At 47.3% G+C, this 15,982-nt stretch overlaps 2 protein-coding genes across 3 annotated transcripts; both read left to right on the forward strand.

Moving 5' to 3' along the window:
* Positions 1-141: 141 nt before the first annotated feature.
* HADHB (hydroxyacyl-CoA dehydrogenase trifunctional multienzyme complex subunit beta) lies at positions 142-12,155 on the forward strand. Of its 2 annotated transcripts, none has more exons than XM_010708028.4 (16): positions 142-226; positions 1,328-1,402; positions 1,751-1,792; positions 3,223-3,322; positions 3,896-3,940; positions 4,806-4,905; positions 5,994-6,081; positions 6,625-6,812; positions 7,779-7,959; positions 9,235-9,356; positions 10,172-10,251; positions 10,336-10,383; positions 10,546-10,633; positions 10,765-10,839; positions 11,626-11,790; positions 11,912-12,155. In XM_010708028.4, exons 2-16 carry the CDS (start codon positions 1,336-1,338, stop codon positions 11,945-11,947), a joined length of 1,425 nt encoding a protein of 474 aa, XP_010706330.2. In that variant the 5' UTR covers positions 142-226; positions 1,328-1,335; the 3' UTR covers positions 11,948-12,155. The 2 variants fall into 2 exon arrangements, with proteins under 2 accessions (XP_010706330.2, XP_003204612.1); XM_003204564.5 differs by having other exon boundaries at positions 150-230.
* Positions 12,156-13,723: 1,568 nt separating this feature from the next.
* On the forward strand, positions 13,724-15,421 carry LOC104910019 (sterile alpha motif domain-containing protein 12-like). The gene is made up of 3 exons (XM_010708029.4): positions 13,724-13,907; positions 14,437-14,525; positions 14,734-15,421. The coding sequence occupies exons 2-3, from the start codon at positions 14,466-14,468 to the stop codon at positions 15,040-15,042; spliced, it is 369 nt and encodes a 122-aa protein (XP_010706331.2). The 5' UTR covers positions 13,724-13,907; positions 14,437-14,465; the 3' UTR covers positions 15,043-15,421.
* Positions 15,422-15,982: the final 561 nt, after the last annotated feature.

The following is a 15,982-nucleotide window of genomic DNA, read 5'->3' on the forward strand; positions in this document are numbered from 1 at the left end:
TTGGTCCCCTCTCTCCTCCACGTTGTTCAAGGAGAGCCGGTGGCTGTCTGTGCTAAATCGGAGGTGGCATCAGTGCGGCGGCGGAGGAGGATAAATCGGGGTGTTTGTGATTTTTTGTCAGGCAGATCAACGGGCAGCCCTAAAGGCGGTAGGGGGCCTTCCGGAGGGCAGCCGGCGGCGGCGGCGGCGGCGGTGAGAGGGCGGCGCGGGGGAAGCGCAGGCGGAGGTAGGCGAGTGTTGTGGGGTCGTGAGGGGAAATTGTTGCTTATGGGGGGAAATAATGATTTATGAGGGGAAATAGGGGCTAGTGTGGGTTAATGGGTGTGGAATTTGGGGGAGGATGGGGGTTGTTGGTCCCTGTGAGTGGGTATTGGAGGGTTTGTGTGGGGTGTGAGCAGGGGACGTGTGAGGGGTGTGGAACAAGTGTGTGGAAAAAGTGTATGGGATATGCTGTGTGTGTACGTGAGGGTGGAGGGGCTGTTGTGCAGGCAGGGCAGGTGTTGTGGGTTCTGGGTCACTGTGTCTGTTGAGGTGTCTCTGGGGTCCCTGAGGGTTTCTGGGTAAAAAAAAATAATAAAAATAAATGATGTTATGCTTTTAGGAGAGTGAAATCCACGAGGGGGTGTGCCTGTTTGGTGGGGAGGGTGGTTGTGTGGGCTTGGGTATGTGGGAACTGCTGTGGGATACGGGCAGAGGTGCAGAGGATTAAGAGGGGAGGCAGAGAGGGATGATAGAGAAGAGAGGCAGTCTGGTTTGGGGGTCTTTATCTGTGTAAGGAGTCTGAAATTGGCTTGTGGCATGCCATTCTAGTCAAACGGAATCGTAGAATTGAATTGGAAGGGACCTTTAAAGGGGAGTGCTGTGTGGGATGTTGTTCTGCTTACTGTGGGGATACCCAATGAGAGTTATTGGGGTTAAGGTTAAAGGTAGTGGTGTGAAATTGTGCCAAGGAGAGTGCGTCAGGAGGATCACGCTGGTCATGATGTTGGCTGGACTCTGGGACAGTATTCCAGGGGGGAAGTGGTGGAATAGTTATTGAGGGGGGAATCTAAAACTGCTAGCTGCTGACAGATCAGAGCTGGGTCCTCCAGGGGATAAGTGTTTATTTACAGGGGTATTAGCAGGCTGCAGTCACAAGCCAGTCACTTCATCTGTTTGATGCTGTACAAGAGAGGTGTAACAGAAAGTAATCTCTGTGACTGCTGTTCTTGGATCAGCTTCTGTTTCTTCCCTTTCTTTGGCTCTGTGCGAAGCAAGCAGATTATTTCCCTTGAAATTATTCCAAATAGATCAGAGTGGACTATTAGCTGTCTTTCTCCACCTCTAGATATCAAAATGACTTCTATGCTGACCCATACCATCCGAAACCTCCCTGCTTCCTCAGCATGGGCTGTCAGGGTCTGTAAGTATGCTTACATTTATTAAAACCTTGGATTGTTGGGTCATAACGTTCTTTTTAAGTGTTAGCCTTTGAGTGGATGCTTGTAGCTGAATTTTTCTTCCATTGTCATCTGTTTCTTAAACAACTAATTCCATTGTTGATGCATTTCTCCTTCCCACGTATGGGAAGACTTTCATGCTAAGTATGAGCTGTCATTTTTATGAACAGAGTAACAAAGACTATCCCAGTGATATGTAGGTGCAGTTGTCTCACTGTGACAATATTTTAACGTTTCTTACAGAAACCAGAAATGTTTTTGACACTTAAGATTTGACTGATGCTTTTCCTTCTTTTTGTTTTGCTTTTCAGTTGCTCGATCTCTCAGCTGCTCTTCACAGTTACAAGCTCCAGGTAAAGTGAAAGCACCAGAGATCCCATTGGGTCTGTGCTAAAAGGCTGTGCTTCCCTTTTCCAGGCACACATCTCAGAAATGCAGTGCAGACAGCTGTAGATCAAGAGTGCCTTTCAAAAGTTGCAAAGAAGTAAAACTCCAAGCAAAACACCATGGTGGAATGCTCCAAACACCTGAGGGCCTCTCACTCCCAAAAGCTGCACCCGTTGCAGAGCTCACAGCACATCCTCACCTGATTTTTTAGAGTCTAATCTGAGAAGCTAAGCTAGGAAGTTATAAACTGGATATAACCAGATCTCTTTTCCTGGAGAAGAGGGAATTGCCCTTGACTAGGAGGAGATTGTGGAGTTAGCTCTGACGTCCAGTGAGACTCAGGTCTCAGCAGAGCTGCTGAGAGCACACAGTTACAGAGATAATTAGCTGTGGTTCTCACTGAGCAGTTGGGGTGTTGTGGGGCTCTAATATTGATTGTGTGCTTGCTCAAGTGTCTAATGCTTTGAGCTGCCTGGATTTGAGAAAAGAAAGAACCAAGTGGTAGGTTCCTTTTACCTCCTTAGTTTTGCACAGAGAGCCTTTAAGAAAAACCATGAACTGTGCTGGAGTTTCATACTTGTGTGTGTACTCACACAGCGTGCTATTTAGCCAGATTTAATCTGGTTTTGTCCTTTAATGGTTTGCAAATGGAATTACCCCATGCTGCTGTATATGCTTATTGTGATTTGCACACCTGAGTAGGTTAGGAAATTCTCACTGAATTCTCACTGAAATCTGTCAATTATCACTCCAAAAGAGCTGTGACAGTGACCTGTTGAGCTGCATTGTGGTACTACTTTATCTTGATCCTGAAATAATTGGATACCTTCAAGTAACAAGTTACCTGCAGCAACTGTCTGCACTCTTTTCTCCTGCTTTGCTATGGAAGTGCCAGTTAGTTATTTCTTGAAAGTTGATTTATCATGAGTTATCTCACCTTTACTGTGCAGTGGGAATGCAGATATAAGTAGCTACTTTGCAAGGTGGATCTTTGTCTGCTGTTTCTTAGTGAGAGACTGTGATGTCTGACTCTGGCTGCAGGGCTTTCAATTTGCTCTGCTTCATTTGTACTGTAAGCTGTGCACCATTTGTAGGTATTTCTGTTTCTGCACTGCTCTTGCCAGTGTTAAGGAGACTAGGAGTTACATGCATTTATTCTCAGCAGTGCTGTTGCCTCAGCACAGCTATCTATGAATCTCTGTGCTGATGGGGGAAATGCTGAGTTGTCAAACCATTTTTACAGATCACCTAATTAACCAGAGACAAGATTACAACATGAGCTTCTTCCTGCAATGCTTTTGACTTCTGCACCAAAGGAGAACGTTTTCCCTAGTTTTCTTTTAGTTTTAACAGCTCTAAATTTGCTTGCTAATAGTTAAGTATGCTTCCCTTTTAGCTGTTCAGCCTAAGAGTAAGAAGACCTTAGCCAAAAGTGGTGTGAAGAATATTGTTGTGGTGGAGGGCGTCCGTATTCCATTCTTGCAGTCTGGCACCTCGTAAGTATAACATAAGAAAACACTTCACTGGTACTGGAAAGGAATGGGGTTCCTTGTTCATCTTCATATAGTTATTTCTTTAATGCCTGCAAGTGCTGAACTGGCAATAAGTTAGATTGCTGGCAGCTATTCCATCTTATTTTCTGAAAAAGTGTGATTTGAAGATTGCCCAGGGCTATGAATTCTACAGAGAATGAGAGTCAGTGCTGCACATCCAGAGGAAACCTTTGATGATGAATGTGTAGCAGACAAAGCAATGCATTTCTCAAAACCAGCAGGACAGGCATAGAGAATCTGCTCTAGACTCCACAAATTCACAGTTAAATTTAGGAGCAGACCTATCTAAGGATGGCTGTGGGTATCTTTGTTCTCCTTTTCAGTGCGTGTAGCATAGTGATTCTGTGCTGACCTATCCACAGTTAGTTTTCACAAGTGGTGGTGTGAAATGTTCCATAAATGCACTGGAGCATTTCAGATCACCTGTTCTGTGCAGCTGCTTACAGTGTTTGGATGAAGTCATTTTCTGTGGCTTTCTGTCACTTAAATTTTTGCCTTTCCTTTTTTTATTTCTAGGTATGCAGATCTTATGCCCCATGACTTAGCCCGAGCAGCACTGCAGTAAGTAATCTAAATTTCCTTTTTATTTGGTGGCTTGCAGTGCATTAAACTATGTTTGAATCCCACTGTTCTTAACCACTGCCTACGGTGGGATTTCCTGTGTTGGTGTATTTGCCACAATGTTTGGACAAATTATGCAGTATGTTTTCCTAATGAACTGTGAAAATAGACTGCTAGTTTTCTGTGTCTCTTTATAGGAGCTTTATATGTTCCTATACCAAAAGGAATTGGCTTTGTTATCTCTAAGGCATTCTTCCTTTAATTTGGATGTTGGAAGACTCAAATTGGGGAATGTGCTAACAACCATTTCTGGAGGGAAATAGGAACTGGTTTCATGAAGTTATGTCATCATTTAACACCTGTTTACGAGGGTGGACAGTGATAGGACAAGGGGGAGTGGTCTTAAACTGAGACAGGGGAGGTTTAGGTTAGATCTTAGGAGGAAGTTTTTCCCCCACAGAGTGGTGAAGCACTGGAACAGGTTGCCCAAGGAGGCTGTGGATGCCCCATCCCTGCAGGCATTCAAGGCCAGGCTGGATGTGGCTCTGGGCAGCCTGGTCTGCTGGTTGGTGACCTGCACATAGCAGGGGGTTGGAACTGGATGAGCATTGTGCTCCTTTTCAACCCAGGCCATTCTATGACTATTTATAGTAGTGTTATTGCTATGATTTTTTTTCAGTTTGTACTGAATTGCACTTGTCACTAAGTACACATACAAGCAAGATTTCTTACAAATTTGGGCAGCAGGTGTAGCTCCACCGTTGCCTTGTTCTCTAGGCAAGCTAATGGAGGATAGAAGCTTGATGGTAGAGGCAAGGTCATTGTTCAATGCTGCAAATTCTATTTGTTTCTCTCTTCTCCTTAGGGGGTTGCTGAACAGGACCAGTGTACCAAGGGATGTCGTTGATTACATTGTGTATGGCACAGTTATCCAGGAAGTGAAAACAAGCAATGTTGCCAGAGAGGTGGGTGATGTGCAGCTCGTCTCCTTTAAGTCAGATTTCAGCAGCTAGTAAGAAGATAATAAAGCCCTTACAAAAAATTCTGGTACAGTGTATTTGGGAGTATAGGCTATTTGTGCAGTATTCTCTTATCCAATAACTGCATGGGAATCTGCCATAGATCAAATGCATTTTGATGCTGTGAAGCCTCTGCTTGATTCTTCCCTGAAATGACCAATTGGACTCAATTACTGGCTTGGCAGAAGTACTTGAGAGGAGCAAAGCATGCTGTGATAGATTGCTTTGTATTTGTTTTAGTTGGCTGATCAGATGCAGCATTTAAATGAATTGAAATGGAGAAGCTTAGTTGCTCTTTTTCTGGCAAGCAAAAAATACAGTTTGCATGTTAGACGCAGAAAGAAATTGATCCACTGAAGGAGGTGGCATGTGATTTTCTGTTATTCTCTGCAACCAGGCTAAGCCATTACGTAACACGTGCTGGAAACACTGAGGAGATTGTGAGGCTCTGGATTCCACCAGCAGTTTTATCCTTGTATATGCAAATACTTGCTTTGGTCACCTGCCAGTCAGATGGGGCTGTGGTTTAATTTTAACTTGGAGCAACTGCTGAACTTTAAACTAGTTGGCCACGTGTCAACTAGGGAAGGTCATGGTGTGAGCAATTCTGTGCTAGGAGGTTGGGTCAAATCAGACACAGCTTTCCAAACTGCAGGAAATGTTTTCTGTTCTGTTTCAAGCAACTCAGTGCCTTGTACTGAGAGTTCTAAATAATTTTTTTTCACGTGCCACTTTTGCAAATAATGTGAATAAAGGATGATGCTGTGTATTTGAAAGCTCCTTTGAAATGGTGAGTTGTGTGGTTAGGTTGTTCCTGGGGGTTGTCTACATGGCTTGAGAGCCCTGAGAGGTGGGCAGCTGCCTTCTCTTGTTCCCAGGGAGGGGTGGGAAGTGCTGCTGCAGTAATTGGCTGAGTAGAAACTCGATGTACTTGTCTGCTTAGTCTGCAAAGGTGTGTTACTAGGGCAGAAAACAGCTCTGTCCCCGTTGAGCAAAATGCCTATGTTTTAACAGTCATTCCCTGTTGCTCATAGGCTGCTTTGGGAGCTGGCTTCTCTGACAAAACTCCAGCCCATACAGTCACCATGGCTTGCATTTCTTCAAACCAGGCTATGACCACAGGTATGTTGGCTTGAGAAACAAGCTGTGGTTTGCAACTGAGCTTAGCAATTCTCCCTCCATCCCTCGTCTGGCTTGTGCTGCTTAGTGACTATAACTAAGGATCTGAATAAATTCTGGAGTGGAAGGAAAGATTTTGAGCCAACGAAGTGCAACACAAACTGAGTATTCTGCAGTAGGCTTGCCAGCAGCTTGACACTGTTTATATTCAGCCATGGTATCTGCTCAGCATCCATGTTTGCCTGGAAGGAAAAGACAGAATCTTGATGAGGAAGTTGCTGCCTTTCAGCTTGCTGTCAGCCTGGGCAGAATGGAAGACAAAGATTGAGTTAGTATCTTGATTTCTTGGGGACATTCTTCTTCCAGCTGCTGTGTGGGGCACAGAATTGGAAGCAAAGTATGTTTGTCCCATCATTTCATTAAGCACATGCTGTATAACACGGCTGAAGTCAGTGGCTGAAGGAGGAAATAAACTGTAGTTGTGTAGGCACTGATGGGTAAGCATTACTTCTCCTGCAGCTCTCATGGGAACCTCTTGTCCTGCAGGCATAGGTTTGATTGCAGCTGGACAATGTGACGTCGTCGTAGCAGGAGGTGTGGAGCTGATGTCAGATGTTCCCATTCGTCACAGCAGGAAGATGAGGAAGACCATGCTCACCCTGAACCGAGCCAAGACCGTGGGCCAAAAGCTTGCCCTGATTTCCAAAATTCGCCCTGACTACTTTGCTCCTGAGGTAATGTTTTCAGGCATGTAGATATTAAAACTAAACTGTTTTATAGGGAGGTATAACACAAAGTGAGTCAGATACATTTTTAGCTTCACTGGAGAGCATAAATAACAAGGGCTTAGGTAATTGCCTTTCAGTCTCCCTTATCAGCTCTCTGTGATTTGAGTTAAAACTAAGTTGATTAGTGCAGCTTATAGCTCTCATGACTGCATTGTTTTTACCTTGTCTCCTTACGTGTTGGTCTTCAGTAACCCAACTTATTTCAACATTTTGGACCTCCTCCTCTTTCTGCAGCTCCTAGCCGAGCTGTGTGCTGGAAGCTACAAAATGGAAGCTTTATTCCATCGATGCAAAGATTATAAAATGGTTGTAAAGCATTCAGAGGAGTTTTTATTTCCTAAATAAGACAAGTGACGTGCACAGAAAAGGGAAATCCTTGGTGTATTAGTATGCTTATTGTTTGATTAATGCAATATGTGTTATGCTTGCTGTTCCCAGCCAAATCCTGCTGGATGTATTCAGCTTCTCTAATGGGAATTAGCAGCCTGCTGGTTAATGGCAGGAGCCACTCTGGTAGTCCTCTGAACGAGGTGAATTAAGGCATGATAGAGACAAGAAGGAGAAGCAGTTCCTTCCATCACCTCTGAATTTGTCACAAGAAAACTGTATGTATCCCTGCTGCTGGCCACCTTTGGTTGGACTGCAGGGAAGCACAGTGTAGCAGTGATGAGATCCCAAGTCCAAAATGAAAACTGTGGACTTTAAATCCATGCAGGGATTTCCTGTCTGCTTTTGGAAGAAGAAAAGCTAAGCTGAACTCACCCCACATCTCTGATTTGGCCTGTGGGAGTGTCTGGAGTTGAAACTTGTCCCAAAAAAGGGAGTCCTTGTTCATACATGTTTCATAAACTGCCCGTAACCACTGTAGGGGTGGCTGTGCTGTGTGCTGACTTTATTTATCTTGCTTTGTAGCTACCAGCTGTGGCAGAGTTCTCCACCAGTGAGACTATGGGGCACTCTGCCGACCGCTTGGCTGCTGCCTTTGCAATCTCCCGAGTGGAGCAAGATGAATACGCCCTCCGTTCACACACACTGGCCAAGAAAGCCCAGGAAGAAGGCTTGCTCCTTGATGTGGTGCCCTTCAAAGTGCCAGGTGAAAGTGCACATGTTGCTAGCGTGCACTAAGTTTGGTAAAGAAATACTTCATTTGGAAGAGGAGATGAAGTCGTGAGGTTTGATTCTTCATGTTCAGTGTAGGTTTTGTGTTTTAACACTCTGGCAGCTTGGTCTGGTGGTTGGCAACCCTGTACACAGCAGGGGGGGGTTGAAACTAGATGATCATTGTGGTCCTTTTCAGCCCAGGCCATTCTGTCATTCTATGATATGCCCTCTGTTGCTCGGTGGAAACGTACTGACTTAGGAGCATGTGTTTAAACACACATATCTAAACATATAAATTTATCCTTACATGTCTAGATTTTGTAGTACCTACTTTGTATCCTTTCTAACATGATGATTGAGCAAGGAAAATCACCAAACACTGTACTCCAAGATAATAACAAATGGCCTAATAAAATCATGGTCTGATGAATCAGGGTTTGGTTAGGAAGGCCTGAAACTTGAATACCTGGTTTCATAGAATAGAATTAGAAATAGAATTAAGCTTGGGTTGGAAGGGACCTCAAAGTTCACCTAGTTCCAGCTTGGTAGCATCCAGTTCCCCAGGCCTTACAGTCATTGCTCAGGTATGAAACAGTCTGAACACTTCTGTGGGGGGCACTTTTATTGTGGGGTTAATTTCCTAATGAGGCCTTACTTCTGCAGATCTGCAGTTACCTGCAATCTGTGTGCTAAAATTGGTACTTGTTAGCTGGTGTGTTTAAGCAGCCAGTAGTGTCATAGATGCATATGTGGCTCTCTAGGCTGGATGTGGCTCTGGGCAGCCTGGTTTGGTGGTTGGCGACCCTGCACATAGCAGGGGGTTGAAAGTAGATGATCACTGTGGTCCTTTTCAACCCAGACCCTTCTGTGATTCTGTGATTTGATTATTTCCAGTGCTTTTACTTCCTTGAATCTCGACACGTAAGCATATACTGATTTAGACTCAGTTCTCCAATTTAGGCATTGGAAGCTGAATTTAAAGTCTTTTATCAGCTGGATTTACAGTGTGCTGATTTTCTTCTTACAGTAAAGAGTCTGCAGCAATTCCTTGTATTTCAGTCTTTAGAGAGGAAGTAAAGTAGCTTCAGTTTTAAGTGTTATTTTTTCAGCCATGTTAAACATCCTGATACCACAGATAGATTTTCCCGTTTTCTTCCTCCAACATGTCACAAAAAGCATATTTTTCTGCCTTTGTTTCTTTTTTTTTCTGGAATCCTGATGTTCATATATGTTGCTTACTTATATTTTTGTTAAAAACCATCCACAGGCAAAGATACAGTTACCAAAGACAATGGGATCCGTCCATCCTCCCTGGAGCAGATGAGCAAACTGAAGCCAGCTTTTGTCAAGCCCTATGGAACTGTCACAGCTGCCAACTCATCCTTCCTGGTAAGACCTGTGTGAGCCAGCAGGGGAAAGTGGTAGTCAAGAATTAAACCCTGAAATTTTGTCTGTTTTTACCTCTTTGCTTTGCTGTAGCCATCTCTTGAAAAGCACAGAGTTGATTGTTCAAAGGCATACATAGAAGTTCTGTCCCTGATGGGACTGATTGCATTGCAAGTCTGGGAGTCAGTAGTTTTTTAGACTAAACTTGTCACTTGATGGCTTACCCTCCACAGAGCAAAAGAAGAGATTTCTATAGCATGTGTATGGTGATGCTCTCTTCTGCATAGCTCTTGATTTTCATAGAATCATAGATTGGCCTGGGTTGAAAAGGAGCACAATGCTCACCCAGTTCCAACCCCCTGCTGTGTGCAGGTCGCCAACCAGCAGCCCAGGCTGCCCAGAGCCACATCCAGCCTGGCCTTGAATGCCTGCAGGGATGGGGCATCCACAGCCTCCTTGGGCAAAATTTTTTAACACTTTTTAAGAAAGCTCTTTTCATAGAATTGTAAAATCACTTTGGTTGGCAAGCACCTTCAAGAAAACATCAAATCCAACTGTCAGCCATTCTGAAGTCTAAAGTAGTTCTTTAAATTAGGTGGGGTTTATCTGACTCCTGAGATTTCATAGGATTCAGTTAGGCAATGCAAATGACTGGGATGCAATAGCAAAACCAGCTCTAGAGATCTTGGGGTGCTGTGGCAGAGCCTGGAAGCTCTGGTTACATTTGGGTACTCCTCAGGAGGGCTGCCAGGCTCGTTCTGTGCGGTGTGTGCTTGCTCTTGGGGCAGTGACCTTATGGGTTTGTCTGCCTCTTGTAGACGGACGGTGCCTCAGCGATGCTGCTCATGTCTGAAGAGAAGGCTTTGGCACTAGGATACAAACCCAAGGCCTACCTAAGGTAAACAAGGGACTGGATGGGGTCTGAAGCCTGCTTTTGCTTCCTTCTCCTCTCTCTGTTACTAATAGCATTTGTTTTGTGCAGGGATTTTGTCTATGTGTCCCAGGATCCGAAGGACCAACTGCTACTGGGGTAGGTGACGATGATAAAGAGCATCTCCTAACAGTTGATACTAGCACACCAGCACAAATGCTGTACTGTGCATCCTAGGGAGAAGGAATGTTAGCTGGAGAAATGGGAATAATCATGGGAAGAAACATATATGACTCCTGTTTCTTACCTCTTCTTCATCAGTCCAACATATGCTACTCCCAAAGTGCTAGAGAAGGCTGGTCTGACCATGGCTGATATCGATGTGTTTGAATTCCATGAAGCTTTTGCTGTAAGTGATGCTGGAACACCAAAGCTGCCTCTAACTGTAAAATGTTTTGTGGCTGTGGGTAATCTCAGGATATCTTGGGTTTGTTAGAACTATCTGCAGGCTTTCCTTAACGTCTGTTCTCTCCCTTTTAGGGGCAGATACTGGCTAACATGAAAGCTATGGATTCAGACTGGTTTGCACAAAACTACATGGGCAGGAAGTCAAAGGTAAGGACTCTGCCAGAATGTTTTTATCTTTAATTTCTAATCAAAATGATTGGATTCCACACTGTGGCTAGTGCTTCTGTCGTGCTTCATGGGGAGAAGTCATAGAATCATGGAATCATAGAATGGCCTGGGTTGAAAAGGAGCACAATGCTCATCCAGTTCCAACCCCCTGCTATGTGCAGGGTTGCCAATCACCAAACCAGGCTGCCCAGAGCCACATCCAGCCTGGCCTTGAATGCCTCCAGGGATGGGGCATCCACAGCCTCCTTGGGCAACCTGTTCCAGTGCCTCACCACCCTCTGGGTGAAAAACTTCCTCCTAATATCCAACCTAAACCTCCCTTGTCTCAGTTTAACACCATTCCCCTTGTCCTATCACTATCCACCCTTGTAAACAGCCGTTCCCCCTCCTGCTTATACGCTCCCTTCAAATACAGGAAGGCCACAGTGAGGTCTTCCCAGAGCCTTTGTGTCTTGTTTCTTGAACTCTGGGTTAGCAAATCCCAATCTGAACAGCTTCTGTGGGAGTGGTGGCATTCCCCATGACAGCAAGAGGTGGAAACCTAGACACACTGTAGTGACTGTTGGGAATTAAGGCAGTGGATGAGGTCAGTCCTTCCAATTGCCTTCAAACAGCACAGGCTGCAGTGAAGCAGTAAAACCCTTTGGCACAGTTTTGTGCTGTCACCAAGCACGCTAAGAAACACTTACCAAGCCCACGTGCTGCACTGTTGTGGTGAGGGCAGGCTGCCTCTTTACGTGTGCGTCACTGTGTGTGTGCTTGTAGGTTGGAGCCCCTCCCTTGGAGAAGTTCAACACGTGGGGTGGTTCCCTCTCTCTGGGACATCCATTCGGTGCCACTGGCTGCCGCCTGGCAATTACTGCTGCCCACAGGTTGAAGAAGGAGGGAGGGCAGTACGGCCTGGTCGCTGCCTGCGCTGCAGGAGGGCAGGTAATGGTGCTGCACTGTCTTTTGCTGTACACTCAGAACGAGGGTTGTGGTTACGTGTGGACAGCTGTTCTGTTACCATCAGTGCTTTTTCTGACCTCTCTTTTTCTCTCTCCGTTTTTAGGGGCATGCGATGTTGGTGGAGCTCTACCCTCAGTAGTGGGATGAGGGACTGCTGAAAGAGTATTCATGTATCCTGTGCCTGGCAATGCCATTTCAATGCACTAATGAAAACATACATACAGTCCTTCTTGGGAAGGACTTTTGGTGGCCTTTGTATATAACTTTCTGCTGGTAATTGTCAGCTAACGAGCGCACTCTTAAGAAATATTCCACTTCCAGGAGAAAATAAAAGTTAATACATCTCTTAGTGTCTCCAGTGTCCTTGTAACCACACTAGTCTCAACTGTAATTCTTCAGTAATCGAGATTTGGTTTGGGTTTTTTGTTTATTCCTGGAGAAAAAGAATGATTCCGGAACAGAGTACAAAGAGTTTGGGGATGAGGAGATGCACAAAGTGCTGAATGTCAGCAGGCTGAGCTGAGAGTTAAGGTGCTGCTGTTCTCAGAAATGGTTTTAAACTCAAGTGACTGAGGTTGTTCGAAGGAGGATGTTTACTGTACAGTGTCTGAACAGCATTGGAATGAGCAAATTGCTTCTGAGAAATGAGTGTCACTGACGTTAGCCTCAATAAACCAGAAAAACAAAAGTTTGGATTGCTCTTTTTTTTCCCAATCTGTTTTCATGAAGAGTTTCTATGGAGGTTGTGGGGGGTGTCTCTGCTCAGGTCTCTGCTTTCTGAAGTGTGAGACAGCTTTTCTGAAACATGTCCAGAAATCATACTGAGCTCCAGAGCCCGCATGGATCATCAGAACAACCCCTGCTTGTGTATCCTGTGGCAGCCTACATGCAACTCGTGTTCTGAAAATTCAGAAGTAGAGGCAGCCTAACACTTACGTAGAATCACTTCGGTGATAAACTTCAGTTGTTCAGACTTTGTAGTCTTTCTTCCAAGATTTTGGGAAGGAGAGATTTTGTGGAGGGTTCTTTTGGTTAATGTTCTGAGTTGTTTTCCTCGCTCATTTTGTGTTATAAAGGGGATGGCTTGGGTTACTCACCAGGCAATACAGATTCATCCAAAACAAGCTGCAGAAACCCTTAGGTCCCATGTATGAACGAAACCAATCCTGCAAGTGGGCTGGCACAGCCTGAGATAAGAGGTGGGCGGTGACTGTTTGTTCCTGGCTGTAAATCTTGTGCAATGCTGCTGCTCTGCACTGAAGGGAGCACTGCACAGCGGCGTGGCTGGGGTTGAAAGTGAGAACATGGGGAGAAGCTCTTTGGTTTTGGATTAGTACTTGGTGTGTTTCTTGGCCAAGCATGCGCAGCATCAGAGCTGATGTCCCAGCAGAGGGAAGTTCTGGTGGCACAGCAAGGCACCTTATGGGCAGGTGCCATGCTGTGAGCCACAATCAGACCTCTCTGAGACTGAAAATCCATTCCTCTGCCCGTGTTTAGGTAATGGGGAGAGTCCAAGTCATGGAACTCTATGCAGATATCTCTTTGGAGTCTGGAGGTGGGGAAGAAGATAGCTGGAGAGCAGGAGGTGATCCACGCTGGCCATTCCGTGCTTCCCTGCTGATTGTTGTATGTCAGCTCTGCAATCCCTAGTGTTCCTGTGCATGTAGGAGTGTGTTCCCATGGCTGTGGTATCATGCAAGTGCTACAAGCTCTGCACCCACCTGGCTGCATGTGGCATTTTTCTTCCAGCAGCTGCAAGTTGCATAACCGTGCAGTCCTACTTTGCAGGGGGGAGAACAAGCAAGACCATCCCAGCACAAACCCTGGGGGTTGTTGCAGGCAGTGACTGGTTCCTACAAGCTCAGTGGGGCAGGGCTGCAGCCTTTGGGACATGACTCATCCCTATGGCTCATCCTGGTCTGGTGCCCGCTGCCTCTCCCCAGTGTTGGGGTGAGGCTGCTGTGTGCGTCCACACTGATCTGTGCGGGTACCTGAGGGCTTTTCCCCGTGATGCAGGCAGAGATGGGCCTTTTCTACAGCTGATGGGGACAGGAGATGGAGGAGCCTTTGCAGTGCTCCCTCGCCTGCTCACGACTAAGGTTGGTGCCATGCTCTGTGCTGCTCTGACCTTAGGAAATCCTGCGCTTGGGGCTGGCTGGGGTCTCAACAACCCCTGAGCTGCGTGGGGAGGATGCAGCCAGGCAAAGAGGAAGGGGGGATCACGATGTCAGCTCACAGAGCAGCCGTGCCCCTGGCAGCCCTGTGTTGTGCCTGCAGAGGGAGTGCCCGGGCAAAGGTTCCTTCTGCTTTCCTGGTTTCAGTGCTGCGGGTCTGTGCTCCACCAGGGGGAGAGGTGTGAAGGGGAGTGTGGTGAGGAGGGGGATGGAGGGGAGATCCAGGCTGGGCTGGGAGCATTGGGGCATGCTGGTGCCCCTCGTTATCCCCAGGTTTGTGGAGGGGGTGGGGAGCTGGGGCTGATCTCATTTCCTGGGTGCTCCGGGATCTGCACCCTCACACCGAGCACCAGGACTTCATCTCAGCTTTGGCCCAAGGAGGGGCACGAATCGAGTGGTCTGCACTGGGTGAGGGAATCGGTGTTCACTGCAGTTATCGCAGCCCTGTTTGCAGGGAGCCCCTGCACCTGACTGGATCCCCCCATGGAGCCCCGGGTACAGGATGGAGCTAAGGAGCTGCAGGAGGGATGTTTGCCCAATAAGGTGAGCAGAGGGCAGCAGCTGCAGCCCCCACAGTGGGCAGGTGGGGGACAATATGGGGATATGAATGCAGTCACTGGCACAGGGATGGCAGAAGGGCCACGTTTCAGGATAGGTGATTGCGGCACGGAGGGCCACCCTGACCCTGTAACTCCCATGGGGCTGGGAGGCAAAGGGACACCCACATCTCACCCCTCTCCTCCTAACACAGGTGCCCCCAGCAGAATGGACGGTGCCAGAGGTGTGTGCATGGCTGAGTGCACGACACGGGGACCTGGCACCTCTGGCAGCTGAGCATGCGGTCACCGGGAGAGCCCTGCTGCGCTTGACGGAGGGGACGCTGCAACGCATGGGGGTGGCACCGTGCAGCCGACGCTGGGAGCTGCTGCAGGAGCTGTTGGGCCTGCGTCTGCAGCAGGAGCTGGAGGAGCTGCTGTGCATCGTCGAGGGGGAGCAGCATCCACAGGGCCATGGTGATGTCCCCACAGGTGGACCAAGATCACCTCCATCCCCAGAGTGAAGGCTGTGGGCAGGGAGGTGACGCCATGTGATGGAATTAAGCACATGACATGGCAGCAGTGCTGGAGGGAGTCTTGAGGCCACAGTGTCCCCAAAATATCCCAAACACAGCTGGTGATGTAGGGATGCACATGGAGAAGGTGGCTGCTGGGTGACACCAGTGGGTGCTCCTGCATCCTGTAGGGCGGGGGGGAGCCTGGTGACAATAATGCAGTGGGGACTGTCCCCATCCATCAGATACTGCTGCAAGTTCCGGGGTGCAGCAACCCACATCATGGGACCTCCCTTAGTTGAGTATTGTACATCACCTGGGGTTGGCAGAATGAGTAGGGCATGGGGCACAGCTGTGGGCCTCAATAAACATGGCTGGGTCTGTGAAACTGCTGAGTGGTTGTGCCTGAGTGATATGCCACCTCCTGGGCAGCACGTGTAGGGCTATCCCTTATTCTGCCCTATTTCCCTATTTATTTTCCCTTTTTTTTTTTCCCTATTTGCCAAGGGAAAGGAGACAGAGCAGTCTTGATCTAAGATTGACTTGGGTGGGATGGCTGTGCTGACATTCAGTGAGATCTGGACAGGCTGAGAGTTGGGTGGAGAGGAGCCTGATGATGCTCAACAAGGGCAAGTGTAGAGTCCTACAGCAGGGGAGGAATAACTGCTTGCCTCAGTAGAGCTTATGGGCTGAGCTGCTGGAGAGGAGCTCTGCAGAGAAGGACCTGGGGGTGCTGGTTGAACAGTGGTTGACCAGCAGTTGACTAGTAGTTGACCAAAGGTTAACCATGAGCCAGCAGTGTGCCCTGGAGGCCAAGAAGGCCAGTGGTACCCAGGGGTGCATTGCACAGAGCGTGGACAGAAGGGTGATGGAGGTGATCCTCCCCTCTTCTCCGTCATGGAGAGGCCCCACACCGGGATGAAATATTCCATATGGGGGCTCACAAGGG

This window comes from Meleagris gallopavo, chromosome 2 (assembly GCF_905368555.1).
Source record: "Meleagris gallopavo chromosome 2, MGAL_WU_HG_1.1, whole genome shotgun sequence".
Classification (NCBI taxonomy): Eukaryota; Metazoa; Chordata; class Aves; order Galliformes; family Phasianidae; genus Meleagris; species Meleagris gallopavo.

Bases quoted from the DNA above. Each gene is read 5' to 3' on its own strand.
- LOC104910019 (XM_010708029.4), top strand. From the start codon at position 14,466: ATGGAGCCCCGGGTACAGGATGGAGCTAAGGAGCTGCAGGAGGGATGT. The intron at 14,526-14,733 runs GTGAGCAGAGGG...CTCCTAACACAG, and splicing joins AGGGATGTTTGCCCAATAAG to GTGCCCCCAGCAGAATGGAC.
- HADHB (XM_010708028.4), top strand. From the start codon at position 1,336: ATGACTTCTATGCTGACCCATACCATCCGAAACCTCCCTGCTTCCTCA. The intron at 1,793-3,222 runs GTAAAGTGAAAG...CTTCCCTTTTAG, and splicing joins TTCACAGTTACAAGCTCCAG to CTGTTCAGCCTAAGAGTAAG. The intron at 11,791-11,911 runs GTAATGGTGCTG...CTCCGTTTTTAG, and splicing joins CCTGCGCTGCAGGAGGGCAG to GGGCATGCGATGTTGGTGGA.